At 39.0% G+C, this 11,063-nt stretch overlaps 2 protein-coding genes across 2 annotated transcripts; both read right to left on the bottom strand.

The window, feature by feature from the left end:
• Positions 1–7,514: 7,514 nt before the first annotated feature.
• Positions 7,515–8,136, bottom strand: LOC139448134 (uncharacterized). The gene is made up of 2 exons (XM_071229652.1): positions 8,055–8,136; positions 7,515–7,909 (listed from the first exon to the last, which is right to left on the bottom strand). The coding sequence occupies exons 1-2, from the start codon at positions 8,134–8,136 to the stop codon at positions 7,515–7,517; spliced, it is 477 nt and encodes a 158-aa protein (XP_071085753.1).
• Positions 8,137–10,050: 1,914 nt separating this feature from the next.
• LOC139448135 (uncharacterized) lies at positions 10,051–10,672 on the bottom strand. The gene is made up of 2 exons (XM_071229653.1): positions 10,591–10,672; positions 10,051–10,445 (listed from the first exon to the last, which is right to left on the bottom strand). Exons 1-2 carry the CDS (start codon positions 10,670–10,672, stop codon positions 10,051–10,053), a joined length of 477 nt encoding a protein of 158 aa, XP_071085754.1.
• Positions 10,673–11,063: the final 391 nt, after the last annotated feature.

Raw genomic sequence — 11,063 nt, 5'->3', positions numbered from 1 at the left:
TGGTCTTCGTCGTCCTCACTATATGAGCTGTCGGACAAGAGTTCCGTGAAGGAAGCTTCATCGTCATTGAAAGAGGTATCTCCATTCCAGTCCGCCTCCGAATCACTCTCTCCAGAAGCATCTTTGGTGATGGCGTTTACACAGGCTTGCACCTCTTGCCACTTGAGTTGTCTGTAGATGGTAAACATCTCCTTGACACCTTCCAGCACCCATCGTCTCTGGATCAGCTGTTCACCTCGGATTATGCAGTTGTTGGAGGAGTTGCCTGTCATCTTCCGCATCAGATGGTAGACTTGGGTATCTGAAAACAATAAAACGGGTAATTAGAAATCTCGGTAAATGTGTTCACAACAATATCATTTTATTTTGTTCAATTCTAAAATTCAGTGTGATACCGATATTGCAATGTTTGCAGGGGACTGAAAAAGAGCACAGTTCATATTTACCTAATGTCAGGATCTCTTTCACTGCATTGTCGTGGGCAATAAGGAGTCGTCTCAGCTTGATGGCAACTTGAACTGGATCCATGTTCTAGGGCCTTCGGACACAACACTAGAATGCAGTCGGATGTAATACTACAGGAATTCAGTAGCGCCAAATTTAGATAATTGGAAAGTAGATGTGTTCGTTCTCACGGATTGAGATGCAGTGAAGGACTCCAGTCCGTGCAAAACATTTATACTGACCCTTAGTATAAACATAGTAGTAGAGATTTATAGATCAAAGAGAGCATTTTCGAAGCCAGTGGCGAGATCAAAGCTACACTACAACTTCATTCGGCTTTGATCCGAAAGGAATCTCACTGTCCACTTGAGAAACCAAACAACTTCTTGTCAAAACAAGTTTCCGTATAAAGGGAGAGGTCTGAGAAGAGTTCAACCAATCTAGTCCTGTTATCTCCAGGGATTATCAATCATTGTTAATTGATTAAATCGGGATTGATCAAACGGTGCAGTACATTGTGTTACTTAAAAATCCGATGTGGTTACTTTCGCTTCCACAGAAACCAAGTCACAGAAACTTCTATCAGCTTGGAAATCGTCTGATGCTTCTCTGAACGTTTAGTTTCAATTAAAAACCCCGAGAAAAACATGTCCACAATCCTAAAAAATCCTTAATCAGGTAGGCAAAGGCAAAGTGAAGACATGTACAGTCAAATCTGGAACTTATTGTACACATCTGTTTGAGGTCGTAAATGCTATGTTAATCTGAGCATTTTCCCAACCCGTCTTACATGATCGAAATACAGCACGTATGTTTTGAAGCATTTCAAATACTATTTTTGATGAATACCATCATCATGGTATAATTGAAGCAGCTCATTTGGCTTAAGTATCTGGATATTTACCATCTTAGAAGCTTTTGGGTGGACGTCGGGTACTTAAAAGGTTACTATATAAATAAATAAATAGGCATGTACAATAAAGTTTATGTGTGTTAAATGATCTAGAGACATCATCTTCAGTGTATAACTGTCATGTTTTGGGGAGAATTACAAAGCACGGTGTCATGATTTATATCTTTGAATACAGAATGCTGTTAAAGCACATGATGGAAATTGGAGTATGTTGCTAGATATACATAAGCACGTTGTTAGCATTGTTTTTGAAAGATGCCCACTGTTTCATGTCAGGATATTCTGATCTTTACTTTTTAGTGCTTTCAGGGGAATAGTATTCATCAAGTGCTGACTTGGATCAAAAATGTTATTTGGCCTGTGTTGATGTCAATGTTTCAATTTCCTTTTGTTTTGCATGCTGTATGCATTGACACTTTTTAACATGTATGACTCTCTCCTTAAGCACTTGGGCATGTACATTTCAAAAGGAAAGAGAAACAATTAAATGCTCTGATAAAATGAAATTCCACCTGGCATATATCTCTCTCAGATGAATATCATATGGGGTTGTGGTTCGTCTGTCTAAATCCTTTTGCTATAGGATCGGCATGGATACGGGCAAACGAATTGCAACGCTCCAAACTGTATTTAATGTTATGGTGCAACCATTACATTGGAATCTCTTCTCCATCAATACCTAACGTGTTTCATTTCAATTGATTAGTCTGTATCTTTTCCTATTTCAAAGAATAGATTAAGGACGATATCTTCGAATGATTGCCATACTCAGAACCAAGTAAAATGATGGAAGGCTTGGTATTGTGAGATACCATCTCAAATTAACCTTTTCTCTCTCTCTCTCTCACAAACTTTCTATACGAATGATGTCTTCAAGATGTCGTGAGCGTGTCAGCAAATGATCAAGATTATAATATCGACTTCATTATTTATTTCCTCAGCATATTCATCAACAAACAAATGTGGTTTACAATATAATAGGATGCCCTTTGCACACTGTCAGGCAACATTTGTGTACAATAACAAAAAATGAATAACAAGGTAAATGCAGCACTAGTTGATGTGGATGGGACTTGTGATTTCTCTTAGGCGTTTCTATGAAGTGCACTGTCGTCTACAGACAAAGCTCGACTGAGAGTCGTCATATCGTAGCTGCTGTCGTTGCTGTATAGGTCTCCCTGGTCTTCGTCGTCCTCACTATATGAGCTGTCGGACAAGAGTTCCGTGAAGGAAGCTTCATCGTCATTGAAAGAGGTATCTCCATTCCAGTCCGCCTCCGAATCACTCTCTCCAGAAGCATCTTTGGTGATGGCGTTTACACAGGCTTGCACCTCTTGCCACTTGAGTTGTCTGTAGATGGTAAACATCTCCTTGACACCTTCCAGCACCCATCGTCTCTGGATCAGCTGTTCACCTCGGATTATGCAGTTGTTGGAGGAGTTGCCTGTCATCTTCCGCATCAGATGGTAGACTTGGGTATCTGAAAACAATAAAACGGGTAATTAGAAATCTCGGTAAATGTGTTCACAACAATATCATTTTATTTTGTTCAATTCTAAAATTCAGTGTGATACCGATATTGCAATGTTTGCAGGGGACTGAAAAAGAGCACAGTTCATATTTACCTAATGTCAGGATCTCTTTCACTGCATTGTCGTGGGCAATAAGGAGTCGTCTCAGCTTGATGGCAACTTGAACTGGATCCATGTTCTAGGGCCTTCGGACACAACACTAGAATGCAGTCGGATGTAATACTACAGGAATTCAGTAGCGCCAAATTTAGATAATTGGAAAGTAGATGTGTTCGTTCTCACGGATTGAGATGCAGTGAAGGACTCCAGTCCGTGCAAAACATTTATACTGACCCTTAGTATAAACATAGTAGTAGAGATTTATAGATCAAAGAGAGCATTTTCGAAGCCAGTGGCGAGATCAAAGCTACACTACAACTTCATTCGGCTTTGATCCGAAAGGAATCTCACTGTCCACTTGAGAAACCAAACAACTTCTTGTCAAAACAAGTTTCCGTATAAAGGGAGAGGTCTGAGAAGAGTTCAACCAATCTAGTCCTGTTATCTCCAGGGATTATCAATCATTGTTAATTGATTAAATCGGGATTGATCAAACGGTGCAGTACATTGTGTTACTTAAAAATCCGATGTGGTTACTTTCGCTTCCACAGAAACCAAGTCACAGAAACTTCTATCAGCTTGGAAATCGTCTGATGCTTCTCTGAACGTTTAGTTTCAATTAAAAACCCCGAGAAAAACATGTCCACAATCCTAAAAAATCCTTAATCAGGTAGGCAAAGGCAAAGTGAAGACATGTACAGTCAAATCTGGAACTTATTGTACACATCTGTTTGAGGTCGTAAATGCTATGTTAATCTGAGCATTTTCCCAACCCGTCTTACATGATCGAAATACAGCACGTATGTTTTGAAGCATTTCAAATACTATTTTTGATGAATACCATCATCATGGTATAATTGAAGCAGCTCATTTGGCTTAAGTATCTGGATATTTACCATCTTAGAAGCTTTTGGGTGGACGTCGGGTACTTAAAAGGTTACTATATAAATAAATAAATAGGCATGTACAATAAAGTTTATGTGTGTTAAATGATCTAGAGACATCATCTTCAGTGTATAACTGTCATGTTTTGGGGAGAATTACAAAGCACGGTGTCATGATTTATATCTTTGAATACAGAATGCTGTTAAAGCACATGATGGAAATTGGAGTATGTTGCTAGATATACATAAGCACGTTGTTAGCATTGTTTTTGAAAGATGCCCACTGTTTCATGTCAGGATATTCTGATCTTTACTTTTTAGTGCTTTCAGGGGAATAGTATTCATCAAGTGCTGACTTGGATCAAAAATGTTATTTGGCCTGTGTTGATGTCAATGTTTCAATTTCCTTTTGTTTTGCATGCTGTATGCATTGACACTTTTTAACATGTATGACTCTCTCCTTAAGCACTTGGGCATGTACATTTCAAAAGGAAAGAGAAACAATTAAATGCTCTGATAAAATGAAATTCCACCTGGCATATATCTCTCTCAGATGAATATCATATGGGGTTGTGGTTCGTCTGTCTAAATCCTTTTGCTATAGGATCGGCATGGATACGGGCAAACGAATTGCAACGCTCCAAACTGTATATAATGTTATGGTGCAACCATTACATTGGAATCTCTTCTCCATCAATACCTAACGTGTTTCATTTCAATTGATTAGTCTGTATCTTTTCCTATTTCAAAGAATAGATTAAGGACGATATCTTCGAATGATTGCCATACTCAGAACCAAGTAAAATGATGGAAGGCTTGGTATTGTGAGATACCATCTCAAATTAACCTTTTCTCTCTCTCTCTCTCACAAACTTTCTATACGAATGATGTCTTCAAGATGTCGTGAGCGTGTCAGCAAATGATCAAGATTATAATATCGACTTCATTATTTATTTCCTCAGCATATTCATCAACAAACAAATGTGGTTTACAATATAATAGGATGCCCTTTGCACACTGTCAGGCAACATTTGTGTACAATAACAAAAAATGAATAACAAGGTAAATGCAGCACTAGTTGATGTGGATGGGACTTGTGATTTCTCTTAGGCGTTTCTATGAAGTGCACTGTCGTCTACAGACAAAGCTCGACTGAGAGTCGTCATATCGTAGCTGCTGTCGTTGCTGTATAGGTCTCCCTGGTCTTCGTCGTCCTCACTATATGAGCTGTCGGACAAGAGTTCCGTGAAGGAAGCTTCATCGTCATTGAAAGAGGTATCTCCATTCCAGTCCGCCTCCGAATCACTCTCTCCAGAAGCATCTTTGGTGATGGCGTTTACACAGGCTTGCACCTCTTGCCACTTGAGTTGTCTGTAGATGGTAAACATCTCCTTGACACCTTCCAGCACCCATCGTCTCTGGATCAGCTGTTCACCTCGGATTATGCAGTTGTTGGAGGAGTTGCCTGTCATCTTCCGCATCAGATGGTAGACTTGGGTATCTGAAAACAATAAAACGGGTAATTAGAAATCTCGGTAAATGTGTTCACAACAATATCATTTTATTTTGTTCAATTCTAAAATTCAGTGTGATACCGATATTGCAATGTTTGCAGGGGACTGAAAAAGAGCACAGTTCATATTTACCTAATGTCAGGATCTCTTTCACTGCATTGTCGTGGGCAATAAGGAGTCGTCTCAGCTTGATGGCAACTTGAACTGGATCCATGTTCTAGGGCCTTCGGACACAACACTAGAATGCAGTCGGATGTAATACTACAGGAATTCAGTAGCGCCAAATTTAGATAATTGGAAAGTAGATGTGTTCGTTCTCACGGATTGAGATGCAGTGAAGGACTCCAGTCCGTGCAAAACATTTATACTGACCCTTAGTATAAACATAGTAGTAGAGATTTATAGATCAAAGAGAGCATTTTCGAAGCCAGTGGCGAGATCAAAGCTACACTACAACTTCATTCGGCTTTGATCCGAAAGGAATCTCACTGTCCACTTGAGAAACCAAACAACTTCTTGTCAAAACAAGTTTCCGTATAAAGGGAGAGGTCTGAGAAGAGTTCAACCAATCTAGTCCTGTTATCTCCAGGGATTATCAATCATTGTTAATTGATTAAATCGGGATTGATCAAACGGTGCAGTACATTGTATTACTTAAAAATCCGATGTGGTTACTTTCGCTTCCACAGAAACCAAGTCACAGAAACTTCTATCAGCTTGGAAATCGTCTGATGCTTCTCTGAACGTTTAGTTTCAATTAAAAACCCCGAGAAAAACATGTCCACAATCCTAAAAAATCCTTAATCAGGTAGGCAAAGGCAAAGTGAAGACATGTACAGTCAAATCTGGAACTTATTGTACACATCTGTTTGAGGTCGTAAATGCTATGTTAATCTGACCATTTTCCCAACCCGTCTTACATGATCGAAATACAGCACGTATGTTTTGAAGCATTTCAAATACTATTTTTGATGAATACCATCATCATGGTATAATTGAAGCAGCTCATTTGGCTTAAGTATCTGGATATTTACCATCTTAGAAGCTTTTGGGTGGACGTCGGGTACTTAAAAGGTTACTATATAAATAAATAAATAGGCATGTACAATAAAGTTTATGTGTGTTAAATGATCTAGAGACATCATCTTCAGTGTATAACTGTCATGTTTTGGGGAGAATTACAAAGCACGGTGTCATGATTTATATCTTTGAATACAGAATGCTGTTAAAGCACATGATGGAAATTGGAGTATGTTGCTAGATATACATAAGCACGTTGTTAGCATTGTTTTTGAAAGATGCCCACTGTTTCATGTCAGGATATTCTGATCTTTACTTTTTAGTGCTTTCAGGGGAATAGTATTCATCAAGTGCTGACTTGGATCAAAAATGTTATTTGGCCTGTGTTGATGTCAATGTTTCAATTTCCTTTTGTTTTGCATGCTGTATGCATTGACACTTTTTAACATGTATGACTCTCTCCTTAAGCACTTGGGCATGTACATTTCAAAAGGAAAGAGAAACAATTAAATGCTCTGATAAAATGAAATTCCACCTGGCATATATCTCTCTCAGATGAATATCATATGGGGTTGTGGTTCGTCTGTCTAAATCCTTTTGCTATAGGATCGGCATGGATACGGGCAAACGAATTGCAACGCTCCAAACTGTATATAATGTTATGGTGCAACCATTACATTGGAATCTCTTCTCCATCAATACCTAACGTGTTTCATTTCAATTGATTAGTCTGTATCTTTTCCTATTTCAAAGAATAGATTAAGGACGATATCTTCGAATGATTGCCATACTCAGAACCAAGTAAAATGATGGAAGGCTTGGTATTGTGAGATACCATCTCAAATTAACCTTTTCTCTCTCTCTCTCTCACAAACTTTCTATACGAATGATGTCTTCAAGATGTCGTGAGCGTGTCAGCAAATGATCAAGATTATAATATCGACTTCATTATTTATTTCCTCAGCATATTCATCAACAAACAAATGTGGTTTACAATATAATAGGATGCCCTTTGCACACTGTCAGGCAACATTTGTGTACAATAACAAAAAATGAATAACAAGGTAAATGCAGCACTAGTTGATGTGGATGGGACTTGTGATTTCTCTTAGGCGTTTCTATGAAGTGCACTGTCGTCTACAGACAAAGCTCGACTGAGAGTCGTCATATCGTAGCTGCTGTCGTTGCTGTATAGGTCTCCCTGGTCTTCGTCGTCCTCACTATATGAGCTGTCGGACAAGAGTTCCGTGAAGGAAGCTTCATCGTCATTGAAAGAGGTATCTCCATTCCAGTCCGCCTCCGAATCACTCTCTCCAGAAGCATCTTTGGTGATGGCGTTTACACAGGCTTGCACCTCTTGCCACTTGAGTTGTCTGTAGATGGTAAACATCTCCTTGACACCTTCCAGCACCCATCGTCTCTGGATCAGCTGTTCACCTCGGATTATGCAGTTGTTGGAGGAGTTGGCTGTCATCTTCCGCATCAGATGGTAGACTTGGGTATCTGAAAACAATAAAACGGGTAATTAGAAATCTCGGTAAATGTGTTCACAACAATATCATTTTATTTTGTTCAATTCTAAAATTCAGTGTGATACCGATATTGCAATGTTTGCAGGGGACTGAAAAAAAGCACAGTTCATATTTACCTAATGTCAGGATCTCTTTCACTGCATTGTCGTGGGCAATAAGGAGTCGTCTCAGCTTGATGGCAACTTGAACTGGATCCATGTTCTAGGGCCTTCGGACACAACACTAGAATGCAGTCGGATGTAATACTACAGGAATTCAGTAGCGCCAAATTTAGATAATTGGAAAGTAGATGTGTTCGTTCTCACGGATTGAGATGCAGTGAAGGACTCCAGTCCGTGCAAAACATTTATACTGACCCTTAGTATAAACATAGTAGTAGAGATTTATAGATCAAAGAGAGCATTTTCGAAGCCAGTGGCGAGATCAAAGCTACACTACAACTTCATTAGGCTTTGATCCGAAAGGAATCTCACTGTCCACTTGAGAAACCAATCAACTTCTTGTCAAAACAAGTTTCCGTATAAAGGGAGAGGTCTGAGAAGAGTTCAACCAATCTAGTCCTGTTATCTCCAGGGATTATCAATCATTGTTAATTGATTAAATCGGGATTGATCAAACGGTGCAGTACATTGTGTTACTTAAAAATCCGATGTGGTTACTTTCGCTTCCACAGAAACCAAGTCACAGAAACTTCTATCAGCTTGGAAATCGTCTGATGCTTCTCTGAACGTTTAGTTTCAATTAAAAACCCCGAGAAAACCATGTCCACAATCCTAAAAAATCCTTAATCAGGTAGGCAAAGGCAAAGTGAAGACATGTACAGTCAAATCTGGAACTTATTGTACACATCTGTTTGAGGTCGTAAATGCTATGTTAATCTGACCATTTTCCCAACCCGTCTTACATGATCGAAATACAGCACGTATGTTTTGAAGCATTTCAAATACTATTTTTGATGAATACCATCATCATGGTATAATTGAAGCAGCTCATTTGGCTTAAGTATCTGGATATTTACCATCTTAGAAGCTTTTGGGTGGACGTCGGGTACTTAAAAGGTTACTATATAAATAAATAAATAGGCATGTACAATAAAGTTTATGTGTGTTAAATGATCTAGAGACATCATCTTCAGTGTATAACTGTCATGTTTTGGGGAGAATTACAAAGCACGGTGTCATGATTTATATCTTTGAATACAGAATGCTGTTAAAGCACATGATGGAAATTGGAGTATGTTGCTAGATATACATAAGCACGTTGTTAGCATTGTTTTTGAAAGATGCCCACTGTTTCATGTCAGGATATTCTGATCTTTACTTTTTAGTGCTTTCAGGGGAATAGTATTCATCAAGTGCTGACTTGGATCAAAAATGTTATTTGGCCTGTGTTGATGTCAATGTTTCAATTTCCTTTTGTTTTGCATGCTGTATGCATTGACACTTTTTAACATGTATGACTCTCTCCTTAAGCACTTGGGCATGTACATTTCAAAAGGAAAGAGAAACAATTAAATGCTCTGATAAAATGAAATTCCACCTGGCATATATCTCTCTCAGATGAATATCATATGGGGTTGTGGTTCGTCTGTCTAAATCCTTTTGCTATAGGATCGGCATGGATACGGGCAAACGAATTGCAACGCTCCAAACTGTATATAATGTTATGGTGCAACCATTACATTGGAATCTCTTCTCCATCAATACCTAACGTGTTTCATTTCAATTGATTAGTCTGTATCTTTTCCTATTTCAAAGAATAGATTAAGGACGATATCTTCGAATGATTGCCATACTCAGAACCAAGTAAAATGATGGAAGGCTTGGTATTGTGAGATACCATCTCAAATTAACCTTTTCTCTCTCTCTCTCTCACAAACTTTCTATACGAATGATGTCTTCAAGATGTCGTGAGCGTGTCAGCAAATGATCAAGATTATAATATCGACTTCATTATTTATTTCCTCAGCATATTCATCAACAAACAAATGTGGTTTACAATATAATAGGATGCCCTTTGCACACTGTCAGGCAACATTTGTGTACAATAACAAAAAATGAATAACAAGGTAAATGCAGCACTAGTTGATGTGGATGGGACTTGTGATTTCTCTTAGGCGTTTCTATGAAGTGCACTGTCGTCTACAGACAAAGCTCGACTGAGAGTCGTCATATCGTAGCTGCTGTCGTTGCTGTATAGGTCTCCCTGGTCTTCGTCGTCCTCACTATATGAGCTGTCGGACAAGAGTTCCGTGAAGGAAGCTTCATCGTCATTGAAAGAGGTATCTCCATTCCAGTCCGCCTCCGAATCACTCTCTCCAGAAGCATCTTTGGTGATGGCGTTTACACAGGCTTGCACCTCTTGCCACTTGAGTTGTCTGTAGATGGTAAACATCTCCTTGACACCTTCCAGCACCCATCGTCTCTGGATCAGCTGTTCACCTCGGATTATGCAGTTGTTGGAGGAGTTGGCTGTCATCTTCCGCATCAGATGGTAGACTTGGGTATCTGAAAACAATAAAACGGGTAATTAGAAATCTCGGTAAATGTGTTCACAACAATATCATTTTATTTTGTTCAATTCTAAAATTCAGTGTGATACCGATATTGCAATGTTTGCAGGGGACTGAAAAAAAGCACAGTTCATATTTACCTAATGTCAGGATCTCTTTCACTGCATTGTCGTGGGCAATAAGGAGTCGTCTCAGCTTGATGGCAACTTGAACTGGATCCATGTTCTAGGGCCTTCGGACACAACACTAGAATGCAGTCGGATGTAATACTACAGGAATTCAGTAGCGCCAAATTTAGATAATTGGAAAGTAGATGTGTTCGTTCTCACGGATTGAGATGCAGTGAAGGACTCCAGTCCGTGCAAAACATTTATACTGACCCTTAGTATAAACATAGTAGTAGAGATTTATAGATCAAAGAGAGCATTTTCGAAGCCAGTGGCGAGATCAAAGCTACACTACAACTTCATTAGGCTTTGATCCGAAAGGAATCTCACTGTCCACTTGAGAAACCAATCAACTTCTTGTCAAAACAAGTTTCCGTATAAAGGGAGAGGTCTGAGAAGAGTTCAACCAATCTAGTCCTGTTATCTCCAGGGATTATCAATCATTG

This window comes from Haliotis cracherodii, unplaced genomic scaffold (genome assembly GCF_022045235.1).
Source record: "Haliotis cracherodii isolate W230 unplaced genomic scaffold, xgHalCrac1.p SCAF_7, whole genome shotgun sequence".
Classification (NCBI taxonomy): domain Eukaryota; kingdom Metazoa; phylum Mollusca; class Gastropoda; order Lepetellida; family Haliotidae; genus Haliotis; species Haliotis cracherodii.
Note: the sequence above shows the minus strand (reverse complement) of the source record. Positions and strands in the feature narration are given on the sequence as shown.

Excerpts from the sequence above, each read along its gene's own strand:
- LOC139448134 (XM_071229652.1), bottom strand. The coding sequence starts at position 8,136 with ATGGATCCAGTTCAAGTTGCCATCAAGCTGAGACGACTCCTTATTGCC. Across the intron at positions 7,910-8,054 it reads GAAAGAGATCCTGACATTAG|ATACCCAAGTCTACCATCTG; the intron begins GTAAATATGAAC and ends TATTGTTTTCAG.
- LOC139448135 (XM_071229653.1), bottom strand. The coding sequence starts at position 10,672 with ATGGATCCAGTTCAAGTTGCCATCAAGCTGAGACGACTCCTTATTGCC. Across the intron at positions 10,446-10,590 it reads GAAAGAGATCCTGACATTAG|ATACCCAAGTCTACCATCTG; the intron begins GTAAATATGAAC and ends TATTGTTTTCAG.